This window comes from Nanorana parkeri, unplaced genomic scaffold (assembly GCF_000935625.1).
Source record: "Nanorana parkeri isolate BGI_ZX_2015 unplaced genomic scaffold, ASM93562v1 scaffold444, whole genome shotgun sequence".
Lineage (NCBI taxonomy): Eukaryota > Metazoa > Chordata > Amphibia > Anura > Dicroglossidae > Nanorana > Nanorana parkeri.
In genome coordinates this window covers 529,470-548,474 of record NW_017306712.1, presented here as the reverse complement: position 1 = coordinate 548,474, position 19,005 = coordinate 529,470, and the positions used below count along the sequence as shown (strand labels likewise).

The window sequence follows — 19,005 nt, the reverse complement described above, 5'->3', positions numbered from 1 at the left end:
TGCATATAGTAGGGAAGGGTTAAATGCATTGGAATTATTTGCAGCTTGTGCCCCTTTGGATAAATCATTTTTTTTTACTTACTTATTCCCTGTCTTCTCTGGGGACACAACAGGAAATGAGATCACCCGGACAAATAGTGAGGGTGAATCCTGACAGGTTTCAAACGTATGTTCTAGCCACGACCTCCATCTAAAAAAAATGTCTGCAGTTGTGCTTCAACTTAAATTGTTCTTTACATTATCTAAAATGAAAAAATGGCTTTAGTTACATTTGTCAGTAAGCATTTTTTTTAGGTTTTTAGCAGCAATTTTGCTCCAGTAGTACCAACTTTTAATAGAAAAGTCATATTTAATGTTAATTCTTCCAATAAATAATACACTAGAGTTAACACTATCTACCATTTTCGTTTTATACAAGCCTTAGTTAACTACTTGCTGTCTGGAGCAATGTCTTAATTTTTGCACACACATGACACAATCTGAAAAAAAGCTTAATAACCTGAAACATTTATATATTTTCTGAAATCAGAGGCTCTGCAGCATACAAAAATGCTAGTTGCACTTTTTTAAGTTGCACAATATTTGTGCAAATGTTTATCAAACCAATATTTTTAGGATGAAGTACACTGAAATTAATTTTAGTGCACAGAAACAGAATATAATACCTATTTTTTTGGTAAAATATAAAAGATGGGGTTACATCAAGTAAATTGGTACCAAACATGTCAAGCATTAAAATTGCATATGCCTGTGTAATGGCAATACCTAACGTGTGGACCAATCGTCATTTACGTACACTTGCATGCCCTACACTTTTTTTAAATTATTTGCATGCAACTGGCAGGGGGCAACGAGGTTGGTTTTATTTATATTTATTATTTTTTACTTTTTTATCACTTTTTACCAGGGCTGTGGAAATTAAAGATTCATTTCTCGTAGGGATGCACCGATACCGATACTAGTATCAATATCGGTGCCGATTCCGAGTATTTGGGCAAGTACTTGTACTCGCCCAAATGCTCCGATGCCTAGCACGAGTACTTCCGGTATCAGGAAGCCGGGCAGCGCGTCATTACACGCTGCCTGGTTTCGCGATTGACCGAGAAGCGGCTCCATGCTCTCTCGTCACTTGTGTAATGACGCGCTGCCTGGCTTCCTGATTGGTCGGGAAGCTGGCCAATCAGGAAGCTGGCCATGTGAGGTAAGGTTACCTTACCTTAGTATGTGCAGCCTGTCACCCCGGGGCCTCCCCAGCAAGAATGCAGCCTTCCTCCGGTACCCAGCCGGAGCCGTCCAATCAGGAAGCCTGGCGCCGTCTAATGACGCGACGCCCTGCTTTCTGATTGGCCGGGAAGCTGGCTTCATGCTCCCTCGTCATCTCATGACAAGAGAGCATGGAGCCGGCCTCCCGGCCAATCAGAAAGCAGGGTGTTGCGTCATTACACGGCGCCCGGCTTCCTGATTGGGCGGCCAGGCGGCTCTGGCTGGGTACCGGACGAAGGCCACGTTCTACAGAGGCCCCGGGGTGACAGGCTGCACATACTAAGGTAAGAGGGGACTTTCTTGTTAATCGGGAAGCCGGGTGGCGACTCTTTACATGCTGCCCGGCTTCCCGGCTAATCAGGAAGCCAGGTGGCGAGTCATTACACGCCACCTGGCTTCCTGAATGGGACCTCCGTTACTCGGTAATTGGTATTGGCGAGTACCGACAAATTATCGCTACTTGGTACCAAAATACCGGTATCGATGCATCCCTAATTTCTCGATTAATCTTTACACTTTTTGATCAATTTAAATTATTTTGATCGCTAATGAAAACACTCACCTCTCTGCCGGCTTCCGGGAGTCCAGTCGGCGATCCGGTGATGCCACGGACATAGACGTCACCGGACTCCTCCCCCCTTTCCCAAGTGGCTCCGTCGGCTAACGAAGGGAAGGGGGAGGAGTCAGGTGACGTCGATGTCCGTGACGGCTAACGAAGGGAAAGGGGAGTAGTCTGGTGACGTCAATGTCTGTGACGTCACCGGACTCCTCCCCCTTTGTTAGCCGGCGAAGCCACTTGGGCCGGTGAGTTTGCCCAAGAAACTTTCTGCACGAGCGCCAGCCAAGGCATTGGCCTATACACATACAGCACAGCAATGAAGTAATAAAATGAACTAGGATCCCACTAATCCAGCACGTTATTATTTTGAGTTGCCCCACTCAAGCGGTGGCCATATTCATTTTATTCCTTCATTGCTGTGCTGTATGTTTATAGGCCAATGTAGTTGGATCTGTATGTGCGTTATAATTAATCGAAATTAATCGATTAAAACATTTGTTATTAATTGAACACGGAAATTTTAATCATTACCAGCCCTACTTTTTACATTTTTTTCACTTAATTTTATTGCTATCACACAGGGGCTAACAAGCATTTGGAGGCGACAGGTTTTCTTTATGGAGACATCTGGGGTCTTTAAGCACCACTTAAGGACTAGGACATTTATAACCATCCAGCAGTCCTGAATAGTTTAAAGTGTATGCAGTTTTTATTTAAAATGTCATCATATGCTTATTTTGAAGTAATCAAGCTTTTATTAGGCTAACTTTAACCTGCTTGACACCATGTTTAGTGCTAGCAAAACACACCTGTAATTAAAGTCTTACTGAACTCTAAGTTTAAATTGGCTACATACCTTCGAGTTGCATTAAAACAAGGTGTGAGTAGAAAACCCTTTTCTCTGCCAGCATGCTGCAGACATGCATCCTTGCTCTTTCGGGGAAGCAGTGGTCTCCCTCCAGAGCTTCAAGACACCACCTGCTAAATCTGAGCTATATCTCGGAAACCAACAGGATGCATGTGATTTGCTGATTGTAGATGTATAGGCCTGACTCTGCAGAAGGGGTATTAAAGCCATGCAGAGTGACCACATGGAGAGCAAGCATCCTTCTTTAAAGCATGCTGGCCAGGGACAGGCTTTTCATTTCAGGCTGTGGCTGCTTTCTAAGGAAAAAAAATTGTAAAATTTCCTTTTTTTTTGATGCACCACAAATATGTTTAGCAAATTTAAACTGAAAGTTCAATTGGACTATACAGTTTTTCAAGACTTAAAAAACTGTGCCAAGTTAGCTTATTTTATGTGTTTGGAAGTAAAACCAAGGTGTCACGTACCTTAGGGGGATCCTGAGATGATGAGGGCGGCCTCTCGTGCTGCTCCAGTCCAAACACCCCTGGATGGTGGGAACAGTTGCGTGAGGACAAGGAGGGGCACAAGTGCCGGTAGGTGTCTACTCCTGTCAGAGCTGCAGGCAGGTTGCAGGGGTCACTTAGCAGGATGCAGGTTGTAGTACAGGATCCTGGAAGCAGAGTAAAGACAAGCCGGGTCATCAACAATCTAGCAGCGAGGTACAAGATCAAAAGGCAGGACGTAATCAGGGACAGGCCGGGATGGTAACTTGCAGGCAGCGAGGTATCCAGGGAGAAGACAGGAGAGAGGTCAAGGAACAAGCCGACGTCAAGGAGCACAGAGCAGGAGCAAGGTCAAGCAGACCGGGTCGGTAACAGGAGATCAAACAGGTTCACAGGTTTCAGGAGCAAGGTAATAGCTGAAGATCAGTCAGCAGGGAGGTCTGGGTGTTTCAGCCTTAAATAGCCCTTTTGATGCCATCAATAGGAATGAACGTGTGCGTACTCCCGTCCGCACGCCGTGGGGCGCGTGCACACCTACATAGAGGCACACGGCCGTGCACAATATTCTGTGTAGGACGATGCACATGCGCACGTGCATGCACAGGTGCCCGTCCAGCATTACGGCCACACAAGCTAACTCTGGCTTCATGACACACAGTTGTTAAATGTGACATATGTTTACAGACAATCCAGTTAATAAACTAAAATTCTACAGAAATGTAAAATAAAATCCATACATAGGACATATGTCAGCGGGAAACCTCACAAGGGGCATATGTAACAGGTCAGAAATTATGTCCTTGTTGCCCACTATGCATCAAGAATTCTGCTTATATCAATCTGTCAGCAAGTGGATAATTTGGCAGGTTTATATATTCTCTGTTACCAGTTTGAAGCGTACTGATCCCAGATGAACAAGGCATGTCAGATAGGCTCACGGTTGATTGAGCAGGATGTGGCAGTTTAACATTAGTCCTTTCCTGTGCTGTAGCTGAAGGCAAAGTGATTTTGTGTGGAGATTCCTTTTATAAACTCTCCGGCATCTGCAGTGAACAACTAGCAAACTATCTGGAAGGCTACTGGGAACTAATAATAACAGTGTATATTGTGATATTTTTTCCCATTATGCTTAGTATGCATAATGGTGTGATTATAAACGGATGGAGAAGTGGTATTACATGGGACAAAAATACATGCATTCATGATCTGTTTCTTCCTGGAGATTCAATATTTTTGGTTTAAAATGGTCAATAACAAAAACTATTTTTTTAATAGGCAACTAATTTTAAAATATACTAATGGTAAATATAATTTACTAACTTTGCCCTATGAGTCATTTATGGGAACTTGTTGAAAATAGAAAACTCAGAATAATTGTTATCTTTCCTGAAGGTTACCATCCTATTTTACGGTAAGCTTGAAATATAGTTGTTTGCCATCTTTTTAAGTGAGCAATTTTTATAAAATTGCAGCCTTAATGTTATGTTCAGTTGTGTCCATCAACACATCTCTTAGTGTTTTTAGGTTTAATTTTCTGAGCTCAGGACAAATGATACTTGCCACTGTGGGTTATGATTATGAGCTGGCAGAAACCCTTGCTACACAGTGAAAGGAAAACCAACATTTCTAAATCAGAAGTAAATTAGGATACAGCCCCCTGGCTTTGTTCAGTTGTTTTAGTATCCCTCATACATCCTTCTCAGTTCTATATGAAAATAATAATAATAATAATAATAATAATAATAATAATAATAATAAAGTATGGACTGCTTCTCACCCTTTTGAAGACTGTAAACTGTTAAAAAAGTATTTTCAATATATCAACAAAGTATTGTCTCTGGAGGTAGTCATGCACAAAAATATGTTTTCACATACATTTTCTGATTGTGTGACCATAGCCTAAGCAAACACCACTGAAAATATGTATTTTAACCCCTTCGTGACAGGAGACGTACGCTGTACGTGATCAGCTATTTGGGGCTGATAACCACAGAGAATCAGCTGTTACCATTCATTAATGGATACCTCAGTATTGATGCATCCATTAATGAAAGAGTTAAGCTTTTTCAGACACCCGATCCATTTCAGGAATCGGGTGTCTGGCAGTGAGAGTAGAGCCACATTTGCAGCTCTAGCCGTCACTGAAAGCTGGTATAGATTGGGAAATCTCGATGTATACCGTCTTTTTTTCTAAACTTTCAGCAATAGAAAAATTTAGATACATGTTTCTATTGTTGAAAGAATGTTGCAGGTTTCTGATCATTGTTGGAGCAATCAGAAAACCTTTAGTGACATCTGAGTCTGAAATGCTGCAGGATCAGTGTCACTAAGGTTATTATTGGCTGTTCTTAAGTTTGAAGCAGCCTAATAATAACCAAAAAAGTTATTTATTAAATTATCAAGCAGTAATAGTGAGATTAATTCATAAAGACTGCTTGATATAATTAACTAAATAAAATACAGATTTAAAAAGTTTAAAAAAAACAGTGAAAATGTAAACAAAATAAAATGTAAAAAAAATAAAATAAATGTAACGAATAAAGATGATATATTTTAAAAAAAATTATACTATCAGTAATATAAAAATTAAGCCATTACAATGAAAATCTGCAGCAGAGCTGCAGATTTGTTTTTCACCCTAAATGGTATTTTTTTTTATTTTACCCCCTCATGACAGTGATATTTAAAGTATGGGCAGGAAGTAGAGGGGTGGCACATCCTGCAGCTTCTCCTGGGATCCCAGCTGCTCTCCCCCACCTGTATGGAGCGAGGCAGCGGAGATCTGAGAAGAAATGGAGTGCTGAAGCTGGCGGGATGGCAAGGGAGGGAGCTGTTATCCAGAATGGTCGAGTAGTGAGCAGAGAGAGAGAGTTGCCGGCTGTCAGATCCTGGCTGAATGGCACTGAATGTGCAGCTCTGTGTGTGGCTGAGCAGTTCAGGATGGAAAGCGGGAGGATTGGTAAATATTTGTAACATTTACCAATCCTCTGTGTGCAGCACAAACCCTGGAGTGATCGCTGATCACTCCAATGTTTGGAAACAAATGGGGACATATAGTACTATGTATCCCCAGTTATGAATGAATGGGAAGTGCTTTACATCACTTTCTGTTCATTCATGAGTTACTGACGGGTAGAAACAGCTCAGTACAGAGTTTGTGAATTAATGGGAAGTCTCCAGTTTCTTTTTCTATTTCAAAAGGGAAATGTCAGGGTCTGTTTAGACCCCTGATATTTTACAAAAGCCACCCAACAGTAAAAAAAATAAAATAAAATAAATCACAACACTGCCCCCACACACATACTATTAGACATGAGCAAAGACTAAAAATTGGTTTCAGACTAAATGAACCGAAACTAAAAACGTTTTCATTCACTTCGTCAAACAAAATATATTTTAGGCTATTTCGATTTGGAGGCAATAAGCCTCCGAATCCGTAACCTCAAATGTAAAGAAAAGAACGCTCGGCCGCCATATCAGCCACTCGCGCGTTCTGCGAATGCATGCCGCCATCCTGGCGGGTTGGCGCATGACATCACATGAAAGAGAGGAAATGAAAGATAAATGAGAAATTGTGGACTTACAAGTTCCCCAACTATGCTCAACCTGTCCCTCCATTGTATTATTTCTTAAAATATCCCTTACCTTGATAATGTCCGAGGACGTATTCCTTTTAACTCCCCTCCTCCCCAATCCAACCCATTTGCTATAGCAGTTGCAGCTCTGCAGAGCTATTCCCCTTGCTTTTCACTCCCTTAGAATGTCCCAGGCTGAAGCTCCTCTCATAGAAAAGGTGCATAGAAAAACTGATAGGAAAGGAGGTGGAAATTGTGCAGAATGGGGAGATTGACACATTTGTTGCTGCACTCCTGATAATTTGCCATCTATAGTCATTCACAAATGGGAGAACATTGGCTAATTATTATGAACTGTCTGTACAAAAAAGAATGATTGGCAACCCTGCCTTATACGCAAGTCCTATGTTGTCCCTACTTTAAAAAATAAATGTTTTTGTTGCTCCGTTTGTTCTCACTAGAGAACGTTTTTATCTCTGGAAATTGTATAGCTGTGCTCATAAGTTTACACACCACTGCCATTAGTGATTAGATCAAACACCTAATCAAAACCACAAAATAGCATAATTATTACATAATAATGACATAATAATATTACATAATAATTGTGAATGAGGACCTTTATTTTCTAATGTGGTAAATCTACCAATTTCCTCTTTTCAAACAGCTTCTAGGTCCTGCAAATTCTTTATTTTCTAGCATTAATTGCATGTTTGAGATACCCACAATGTGTCTCAATGATTTTGCCAACAGGAGATTGTGATGACTAGTGGGGGAGCAAATCGGGTTAAGTTTTATTTACGTGCCATTCATCAAACTTATAGCAAATTTCAATTTGCAAATCCAAATTCCAAACTTTGAGGGGCAAATCTGGAAAATCAATTCTGGACATTTTCAAGGCTAATAGGCAAGGGATTGTCAAACAAAAAGCATGGGGACCTGGGCATTATCTAGGGGGACATGTACCAATGTAAAAAACAATATACAAAAAAAACACTAAACAGGGAGAGGTCTTCCATTTTATGAGACTTTGAGGGCAATATTAAAAAAAAAACTAGTCTTTTCAATGACATGCTTTGGAGAAATGCCTTTGAGCTGTTTATGTTATGGAACAGTATAATTCTCACAGGCAGCGTCAGTGACACCCTGTTGTGGCATAACAAATTTGCATGTGTAGAAGTTGAACTTTTTTTATTTTTATATAATTAGTTAGCTTTAATTTAGCAGTATTAGCACCTCAATCTGTTTTTTTATTATGACCAATAAAAAAAGCTTTTACATATAGTTATGGATGCTATTTTTTTTTAACCAGTGATAGCAGGCAAAATTTGAGGGTGGGAATAGAAAAGGGCGGAAGAAGAAAATGTCCCTTAACCTCTTGCCGTCCGCCCGTAGTAAAAAAACGGACGGACGGCACTGCAGCATCTGCAGGTTGCCGTCTCCAGACGGCAATTTTTTTCTGCTCGCGCGCGCCCCCTAGCGGGCACGCACGGGCAGAAAAGACCCGTCCAATGCGAACACCCGGTACCGGGTGTTTCACATATAGGCGATCAGCGGGTCCATAGCCCGCCGATCGCCTATATGTGCTCGTTCGCGGCACCCCCCCCACCAGGGTTGTTATCCCCCTATATAATAGCAATAACAATAAGTGCAAAAAAATAAATATAAATAAAAAAAAATAAAAGTAACACATAAAAAAGTAAAATAAAATAAAAGTCACATATAAAAAAAGGGGAAAAAACCCCCCAAAATGTTTAACTCCCCCACCCCCACGTTTACGCGCCTATAAACGTAAATACGCGTCCGGTGCCCCAGCGCGCAAAAATTACAATTGCGCTACACATGTTACATATCGCCGCGAACGTCGCAGTGAGAGCAATCATTTTAGGGCCATCAATCACTGATAACACTAAACTGATGAGCGGTAACAGCTTTTAAAGCGTCGCCTATGGCCAATTTTGGGTATTATCGTTTTTTGAGGTTTCGCGCGCGCACGCAATTTTAAGGCTTGACATGTTTAGTGTCTTTTTACCCGACGTGACCCCATCTTTTATATTTTACCAAAAAATTGGGTAATAATAAATGTTTTATCATTTAATATAGGGGAAACTGTTTTTTTTTTTAAATTTCGGTAATTTTTCCTTAATATAGTAAAAAAATAAAACCCCCAGTGGTGAATAAATACCACCAAAAGAAAGCTCTATCTGTCCCCAAAAAAGGGTATAAAATTCATTTCAGTACAGCGCTGCATGACGGAATAAATGTCAGTTAAAGTACCGCAGCGCTGAATACTGAAAAATGGCCTGGATGGGAAGGGGGTTTAACACCGCGGATGTCAACTGGTTAATCATCCCCCATGCCCAGTATCTTAATGCCAGCTTGGCAAAACCGCTGCTCCCATTCCAGCTGGGGATGTCAGTTCCCTTCTGACAGTCTATAGCCTGTGTTGCACTATAGTGGCATGTACCTGGCCATGGGCCAACAGTCACCATATGGGAACCTATGCCACAGTCCAAGAGGGAGCACTGTTTTCCACTCCAAGGTAATGCAGCAAAAAAAAACTTTTTCCCATAACTTCTGATAATGGCTGAATCTATCAAACTGTAGTTGTAGGTGGGAGAACATCTTATTTGATAAGAATGGCCGTCGTTTGCATGCTACACATTTTTGTGCCCCCTATTTCATCTCCCATAGCTGCCAGTACATGTAATACATTTGGTGTCTGGCTCCACTGCACTGAAGGCACAGTGCGGTACTTTAACTGACATTTATTCCGTCATGCAGCGCTGTACTGAAATGAATTTTATACCCTTTTTTGGGGACAGATAGAGCTTTCTTTTGGTGGTATTTATTCACCACTGGGGGTTTTATTTTTTTACTATATTAAGGAAAAATTACCGAAATGATAAAAAAAACAGTTTCCCCTATATTAAATGATAAAACATTTATTATTACCCAATTTTTTGGTAAAATATAAAAGACGGGGTCACATCGGGTAATAAGACACCAAACATATCAAGCCTTAAAATTGCGTGCGCGTGCGAAACCTCGAATAACGATAATGCCCAAAATTGGCCATAGGCGACGCTTTAAAAGCATTTACCGCTCATCAGTTTAGTGTTATCAGTGATTGATGGCTCTAAAATGACTGCTCTCACTGCGACGTTCGCAGCTATAAGTAACGCGTGTAGCGCAATTGTCGTTTTTGCGCGCTTGTGCACCGGACGCGTATTTACGTTTATATGTGCGTAAACATGGGGGTGGGGGAGTTAAACATTTTGGAGTTTTTTTTAAACTTTTTTAATATGTGACTTTTATTTTTTTTATGTATATATTATTTTTTTCACTTATTGTTATTGCTATTATATAGGGGATAACAATCCCCCTATATAATAGCAAAGGCACACTGACAGGTCCTCTTTATGGAGACATTAGGGGTCTCTAGGACCCCTAATGTCACCTGTGGATCCCAAAAGAAGCTGATGAAGCAGAGATCTGCTTCATCAGCTTCATCTCTCTGGCTATAGCAGCCAGATGACTGACAGGTGAATGCGGAAGTGATGTAATACACATCACTTCTGCATCCACAGCCCAGAGGGAGGTCAGCAAGGAGCTGAACTCCCTTCCTCTTCCTCCTGATGCCCTCCCGACCCGATCCCGGGCCACAGTTGGGGCAGCGGATCCCAGGATTGAAGGTGAGGGGTCAGGAGGGGGGGGCAGAAAACCGGCGGCAGTAGACGGCGAAAAAACTAGCACATATAGACGATCGGCAGGCTATAGAGCCGCCGATCGTCTATATGTGAAACACCCAGTAACAGGTGTTTGCATTGGACGGGTCTTTTCTGCTCGCGCGCGCCCACGAGCAGATAAAAAATGCCGTCTGGAGACGGCAACCCGCCAATGCTGCAGTGCCGTCCGTCGTTTTTTTACAACGGGCGGACAGCAACTGGTTAAGGAATAAAGGAAATGCATAACTGTTTGAGTTGTACTTATACTCTCAGCATATCATTTATAACCAGTTAGATACACAAATAGAAATACATACATACATACTTTGGGGCTGACTCATTAAAATGAAGAAACAAAAAAAAGAGCACAAAACTGAAGATGTTTATCACAGTGGTCAATCAGTATTCATGTTTTTGGATGAAACTGGTACTTTGGGCAAAATACAGAAAGTACCATAATGGGTGAAAATGCTGCAGAAATTCAGTGCATACCAAACTTCTTGACTCCCCGCTGGTCTGTGTCCTGTCCAATTTCTGCTGCTCTCCACTGCCCGTGTCCACAGAGGCAGCGGGGATCCGAGGGGGCAGAAACTGGTTCCATCAGGAAGGAAAGAAGGTTTTCAAAGGCCAAGTGGGGAGGATATGGCTCAGTTCGGGGGTGCGGGGTGGAGACTGCTGTCACAGGAGCCGCACCCCTCCCGCATCCCCCCCTGCTCGTCTCCTGTGACAGGCAGAGAGTCAGGATGCTGAGCAGTATAGGGTAGGAGTCAGCTTTTAATATGCTGAGCTCTCCTACTGCATTGCCCCACTCAGTCTCCTGTGATAGTGAGTCAGGATGGAGAGCTGAGTACAAACACTCAGTGGTCCGCTAATCACTGAGTGTTTGTATATAACTGTGGGCATAGTATTCTTACTATGTTAGCAATTATGAATGTACAGGAACAACATCACTTCCTGTTCAATAATGACTGTGGACATAGTAACTCATACTATATCCACAGTTTATGAATGGACAGGAGAACTCAGCGTAGAGGCTTCCTGTTCATTCATAATAGATGCTGCAGAATAAGAGATTGAGGACTCTGTGTCCTCAATCTCTTTTTCTATTTTAAAAGGGAAATATCAGGGGTCTGTTTAGACCATTGATATTTCCCCGAAGCCCCTGACAGTAAAGTTAAAAACATTATTTACATTTTTTTTTTAAAGATTAGGGAAAAAATGTCATTTTTATTTTCGGTTTCGGACTAAAAATTCAATTTTGGTGCATCTCTAATTTTAATGAATAAGACCCACACCGTTATGATACATTAGCAAATTGGTCAAGTCAACTAATTTCTACATTTTCATTAATAATACTTTTTTTTAAATCAGACAGCATCTAAATAATTCAATCAATTTCTACCAGCCACTGGCTGAGACAGTAGGTGGAAGAAGCCTGTGCACTGTTACAGCCTAGGGCTGGGTTATAGCAGATGGCAGCACAGTTATAAACACTAGAATATTTATTTGATTACATTGGTATATTGATACATTGGTATTCAGACACACACAAATGAGAAACATTTAAACAGCAAATGTATCAGATATAAATATATATTTTTTAAACAATAACTTGTTTTAACTGGTACTCACCCAAATGCTCCAGATGCCGATTCCCGAACTTCCAGTATCAAGAAGCCGGGCAGCGGGTCATCACACGCTGCCCACCATTCTCATTGGCTGAGAAGCTGGCTCCATGCTCACTCGCCACCAGGGACCATGGAACCGGCTTCCTGGCCAATCAGAAAGCCAAGCGGCATGTAATGACTCACCACCCAGCTTCTTGATTGGCCAGGAAGCTGGCTCCATGCTCCCTCATCATTTGGTGACGAGGGAGAATGAAGCCGAGTGGCGTGTAATGACTCGCTGCCCAGCTTCCTGATTGGTCGGGAAGCTGGCCTATCAGGAAGTCGGGAAGCGAGTGATTACCGGCCCACCTGCTTCCTGATTGGCCAGAAAGCCATCTCCATGCTTCCTCATCATCTGGTGACTACGGAGCATAAAGACGGCTTCCCGGCTAATCGGGAACGTGGGCGGCGATTCGTTACACAGTGTCCGGCTTCCTGATTGGCCTTAATGGGACTTCTAGTATCAGTATTTGCTATCAGTAAATACAGAAAAAAACCAAAAAAATGGAAACAGTGCATCCCTACCTTTTTAAAGTAATTTTACAGTGTGTATATATGTTACTTGTAAAAGAGATATTCTTGATTTGACTTGACGCTTTGTGTTAACTTTGTTTCTATGTATAGTGTGCTATTATACTTCTATATATATAGTGTAATAACAAAAATGAAAAAAATCAAGCATTTAAAGTGTGAACTTCACATCCAAAATTACAGTACTTCATGGCAACACTACAATAATAACTCAAAGCTTGCACTCTCTGCAAATACTCTTTATTTTGCCTTGAAAATCTGTTTAAAGCTGACGATTTGCTGATCGGTGTTCAATCAATATTCATGTACTTTTTTTATAGCTATATAAGGCATGGCCAGTTTATTAACCCATTCCATTATTTAACATGGTTGGGCTCTCACTCTGTCTTGTTTGGTGTTCTCACTGGACTGTATATGTTTGTGACAGACTGCAGCATATTCTCTGTCATGTTTGCTTCTGCCCATAGTTCTACTTTAAACTGTTTTCCTATTATCCACACAATCAAGAATCCTAAAATTAACTCCTGCACTGCAAGTGCTTGTTTTTCTCTGTGGGCTGGCATAAAGAAAATATACTCACCTGATCCTCGGTCCTACAGCAGTCAGTACTCACCCTTCTGCTCTGGTAGTGGAATATCCCTCAGTGTCCTCATTTCTAATGCAAAAGGATTTTAAGCTATTTCAAATGCCGATGAAATCACTTACAATGAATGCTGCTCCTTGATGTTTTAAAAGTTTTAGTTTCCTGAAGAATCAGCTGGTCCCCTGAGCACTGGTCCTGACTTTCTGTTTTAAGGTGTTAAGCAGATCTCTATGGAGCCACCCTGGTGTGTGCTAGTAAGCTGTGTGTGTCTCCACAAACAGTAAATCAAGCTACTCCTCTCCCCCTGGCCCCCTCTCCTCCCTTCCCCAAGCTAGTAGATGAACAGTTGCTGGAGTCTGCACTGTCCTTTATGATCTAGTACAGGACAGGAAGTTCAGGGAAGCTGAGCTGGGAGACTTGGAAGCAGCTATTCAGAAACATGATGATTGTAAGTGTATGCTTTGCTGGGCAATGTATATTTGTTTGATCTGGATTCATTATTGAAAAAAGTTTAATATAATACTACTTTAACATACAATTGTATTTTCTAATCTTAGTTTACATAAAACTTTGATGGACCTGCAAAATCAGCAGCTGCAACAGTTAAGCGACTGGCTTTTACAAACAGAGAATCGTATTAGGAAAATGGAATTGGAAATTTTGGGTCCTGACTTAGAAGATATAAAGCGTCAAATAGAAGAACATAAGGTTTGTCTTCTTCTGCACTAACCCTTTATGCTTGTTCAGAATAATGTTTCATAAATAGTGAAGTTAAATCATGTTACAGTTTCTAATATATTAAAGAGACTTTATTGGTAAAATCTCTGTGCTTCTGTTCCTGTATAGCTGCTGTGGTTATTATGAAGGAGCCCTGTTTTCTCTGTTGGATTTTTAATACATTTCATTTGGTGGAGAATCCACCTGAAGAAGCTGGAATATGCAATTGTAGGCAGGAACACACAAAAACTCCAAAAATTGTCAAGGAGATCTCTATGTGGGAGCATCTGAGACATATAGGAAGCCAGAGGGTTGATTTAGCCCACCAAGCTTAACCTATAACTAATTAAACATTTTTGGGTGGACTGACTTTAATATCAGCCTGCTATTGAAAACATAAAATTAGTAAACTACTATATATTGGATTTTTTAAGTGTCTTTCAGTTTTGCTTCAGAAAACAACTGGACCCTATAATAGTAGTAATTGTATAATAAAACCAGTTTACATAATAAAAATTAGAGAATATGCATATGAGCACAAAGACCAGTGTTATTGATCATAATATAATAACCCTCTAATCAGATGTCACCTCTTGCCAACTTTAGAATGAACAAAATAACTGCTGGTTGCTTTTGGCTTTTCTGTTCTTGACACCGCTTGGGCTCTTAAAGGAGAACTATGGGGTCAGTGTTTTTCCCCATAGTTCTCCTTAGGGTAACGGGAGGACACAAACTAGCGTCCTAGCGTTACCCTAAGCTCAGTATACCGCGAGCTGTAGTCAGTTTGCTATATGGTAACACAACTATTTTTGTTTTAATGCTGTTATTTATATATTTATCAAGCAATTTGTGTCTTTCTGCATCGATTTGTCCTTGATATTTGCACTGCAGTTGCTTTTTTTTTTTTTTTAACAGTAGCCGCAGTATTATTTTATGTAAGGACTATATGAATACTGCATTAGTTGACAGAATAGCATTAGCTCTAGGTGGAATGGCTGGTAACCTTACATACATTATTGACTAATTAAACTAACGAATCAGATTTAGATCAGCTGACCCATCTCCTCAGTTTTCCTAGTGCATTGCTATATCTTTGAAACTGCATTAAAGTGTAAAGAAAACAAAGACACTTTGGCTATAATAAAGTTGACCTTGATTTGTTTATGCATAATGAAAAAAATTGGTCCATTACCACTATTCTAACTAAATGATACCCTTCAGAAATACTGCTGAGGTTTGATATTTTTTTAATGCAGCTTTATGATTTATTTTTTTCTGAAAATAGTATGGCTTTTTGTTTTATTAAGTTTATGATGCACCAAAGTCATCTTAGGTCATTTAAATGTGTAAAGTATTCATGTTACTATCTATCATTTTCCAGTTTTGTGATTATTTTTCTAGCCTCCAGTTTCACAGAGCCAGGCCCATTTTCCCACCATATTGCATATTTCAGCAGTTTTCTTTTTAGCCACACTCAATTTATTTTTACATTAAAAGGTTTTGTTTCATGGCACTTTTTGATCTATTCTTAAACATTAAAAAATATTATTTTGGAGCCCCTTAATCTTACATATTTCAGAGGAAATCTTAAATGCCTATTTGTAGTTTTGGATAGAGTATGTATTGGTTAATTGGTCATTTATTTATTTGCTGCCTTGGTGTGATAGAAAACCCCCTCTTTGTACCCAATGGAACAAGTGTCTCTATGTGGATTTTCCCTTTCTTCCTCATGCAAATGACATCTGTAAAATTTTGGGTTTCCCATCACTTGCTGAGCCCTTGATAAAGGTTGTGAGGACAAACAGAGAGAGTAAATCTCCCCCCTGGGGATATAGACAGCAATGAAAACCTGACAGGGATCCAAACCCTACCACATTCTATCCAAAACTGGAAACATGTTTTGGTTTTAAATATACTTTAAGTTCAATGGTTAAGCAGACATATTGTTAATTGAATTATGTCTAGTGAAACTGGCAGTGGTTTTTTTTTTTTAAACAAATAGTATACAACTGGAAGAAAGACTTCAGTCGCTGGAAATGTGTTTCATTGGGTGGATATATTATGCTTATACATTGATAACTATTGAACTGACAAAATGTCATCTACTGTTTAAGTAAACCTCTACTTCTGATTTAAACTTTTTAGAGCACTGCATAGGAGTAAATACAGCTATATTTAGCCTAACAAGCTAATTTTGTGCTTCTCTTATTTTAGTTACTGGGTCCTGACTTACCCTGACTTAATAGCTAAGCTCCACCAACTGATTTTCTCCTGTCCAATCAGAATGCTTCAAAGGTCAGAAAGGTCTCTCTCACTGGGCAGTGCAATGGTGGTTAGATTTGAAGCTTTCCTTGATGCAGCAGAAACTGCATATTGCATGATACAAGCTATGGAAATAAAAAGATTATTATTATGATAATGAACACTTCTGATTTTACAGCTTATGTCTATCCTTAGCACAATACTAATATGACATTTTACCTTTTTATAAATTATAATATAGGTGACAATAAGTATTTAAGAATAATAGAAAACACTTTAATGTTGGCTATTACACATAAAATCATTATATACTGTACATTTAGATAACATTTCTAACAAAGCTAACAATGCCTGGAACGGAAGGTAGCCAAAGATACTAGGGAGTGATCAGGTGTGCAACTGTATTAAACAGAAATGGTCACCTTAATTTATGTTTATTCGAATTGTCACCCATCTGTAGGTTTACTAGTCTTATAGTTCAGGCATTAAAGTGTGTGAGATGTATGAGCTGTGGACAAAATTGTAAACAAAGGCTTGTGACATTATATATAACTCGTATACTGAGACTATAGAGACTATAATGACATGCACTGTATTAAAGCAGAGCTAAATTTTTATTTTTTAATTAAATGTCATACATATTTAGAAACAAATGTGTATGCATGCATCTCTCTTTTCTTTTATTATCATTTTTATTGATTACAACTGCATGTTCTACTCCTTTTTAATGAATCTTTTTACGATTCTTATATTTACATGAGTTTAAGAATCTTGTTATGATATTTGTATCTAGGTGTGTGTGTGTGTATGTATATGTATATATATATATACATATATATTAGTGATGTGCCAAACACCTCCGTGTTTGGTTCGTATTCGAACACCCGAACGGCCGAAAAGCTTGAATATGAACTCGAACTTAATGCAAGTCAGTGGGGGTTGAACTTTCAATAAATTATAGTCCCCTTTAAGAGGGCTTATATGCAAGTTATTGGCCATAAAAGGTGTATGGGGGTCTGGGTACTGCCCTGGGGGACAGAAATCAATGAAAAAAGGAGCAGTGACTTTAACATCACTTAAAGGGTAAGAATAAAAATGAAAAATGCCTTCAAATATAGTGCCTGGGGGATCCCCATAAACTGCCTGTGAATTGGTGGATCTCTAGGATGTATAGAACATGCTGCAGCAAAACTGACTTAAAGTGTGCAGTTCCCCTTCCCAAACAATACCAGATGTCTGGTAGGAATATTTAGGAGGGACCTCATGTACAAAAAAAACAAAAAAATGTGTGTGGGGTTCCCCCTTAAAGTCCTACCAGACCCTCAAGGTCTGGTAGGAATTTTAAGGAGGAACCCCACCACCAAAATGGGAGGAAAAAATGTGGGGTCCCCACTAAAATTCCATACCAGACCCTTGATCCGAGCATAGGCCTGGCAGGGCCGGAAAGGGGGAGGGCGAGCAAGTGCCCCCCCTTCCTCCCACACCAGGCCACATGTCCTCAGCACCTTGTCCCCGTGCCGATGGGGATAAGGGCCTTGTCCCCACAACCCTGACCCGGTGGTTGTGGGGGTCTGCGGGCATGGGGCTTATTTGCATCTGGGTACCCCTTTAATTAAGGGGGCACCCAGATGCCACCCCCCCTCTCTTGTGAATGAATAAGGGGCACTTGTATCCCTATTCATTCACTAAAGGGTTAAATAAAATAGTTATTAAAAAGTCCAGCCTTTTGATAAAATCCTTTATTTGGAAAAAAACAAAATACATGTTTTTGACAAGTCTTTTATTTTTAAAAAATTGATCCACCGACATAATCCAGGGTCCATCACGGTGTCCAGCGTTGTCCAAGACGATGACAAAATAAAACATAAAACAATAAAAATAAATAGAAATAATAATTTTTAAAAAATGCCGGCCGCCGTCCCGTCCTCTGCCCGGCGACTCCCGCCACATAATCGCATTTTGACACATGTCGGCAAAACATAGACAATTGGGTGGAGCTAGCTGTCAATTGTATAGTTTTACATCATCTGATAGGCGAGACATGATTGGACAGAGTCATCATGACTTTGCCCAATCATGGTTTCAAATGAGTACTAAGCCCTGCTTGGGCGAAGTCTTGCACCTGACCTTATTCAAAAATGAAAATCATTTTAGACTAAGGGGCCCCTCTCAGTTTCTCCCACATGAATAGGTGCATATTACCCCTTATTGCCCATTCACATCCACAAAGAAAAAAGTAAATAAATACCACAACACTGAAAAAGTAAACAATGTCCCACAATGAAATCCCAAGTCAATTGTGTCATCTAGAAATGTAGATTTATGTCACTCATGTTGAGCTGAGCCCAACATTGCTGACCCACAGCCACAACAACCCACTACACACACACAACAATCTTCATCTGCCACTACTATGGTCTCAAATGACAAATCCTTGGCAGTTTCTATAGGTAAACAAGCCTGCAGGGATCCTGGGTGATGTCAAAAACCAAATATGACCCTGACTATATTTGATCATGGATGTTAAATGACAGACACACAAAGATTAGCAGCATAAGCATGCGCACGGGGTGTGCTTGGGCACACTCTAATTACCCCGACCGTAACACCTAAACCCAGTGCCGGTGTTCTATCAAATCTGATAAAACACTGGCGCTAGTGTCTCCAAACTGACAGACAGGACGTGGTCTCCTCTCTCTCCTTGGGCAGCTGCCCACTGAGCTCATCCCCTCCCCTACACCTCTATTGGGTGCATACCACATGCCTATCT

General features: G+C 40.4%; 1 protein-coding gene across 1 annotated transcript in view; it reads left to right on the top strand.

Moving 5' to 3' along the window:
* LOC108790078 (dystrophin-like) overlaps positions 1-19,005 on the top strand; it is a 703,081-nt gene that overhangs the window by 166,830 nt on the left and 517,246 nt on the right. The window contains exon 7 of the mRNA XM_018560268.1: positions 13,814-13,964. Within this exon, the coding sequence (XP_018415770.1) occupies positions 13,814-13,964 (151 nt within the window). The remainder of the gene's footprint in view (positions 1-13,813; positions 13,965-19,005) is intronic.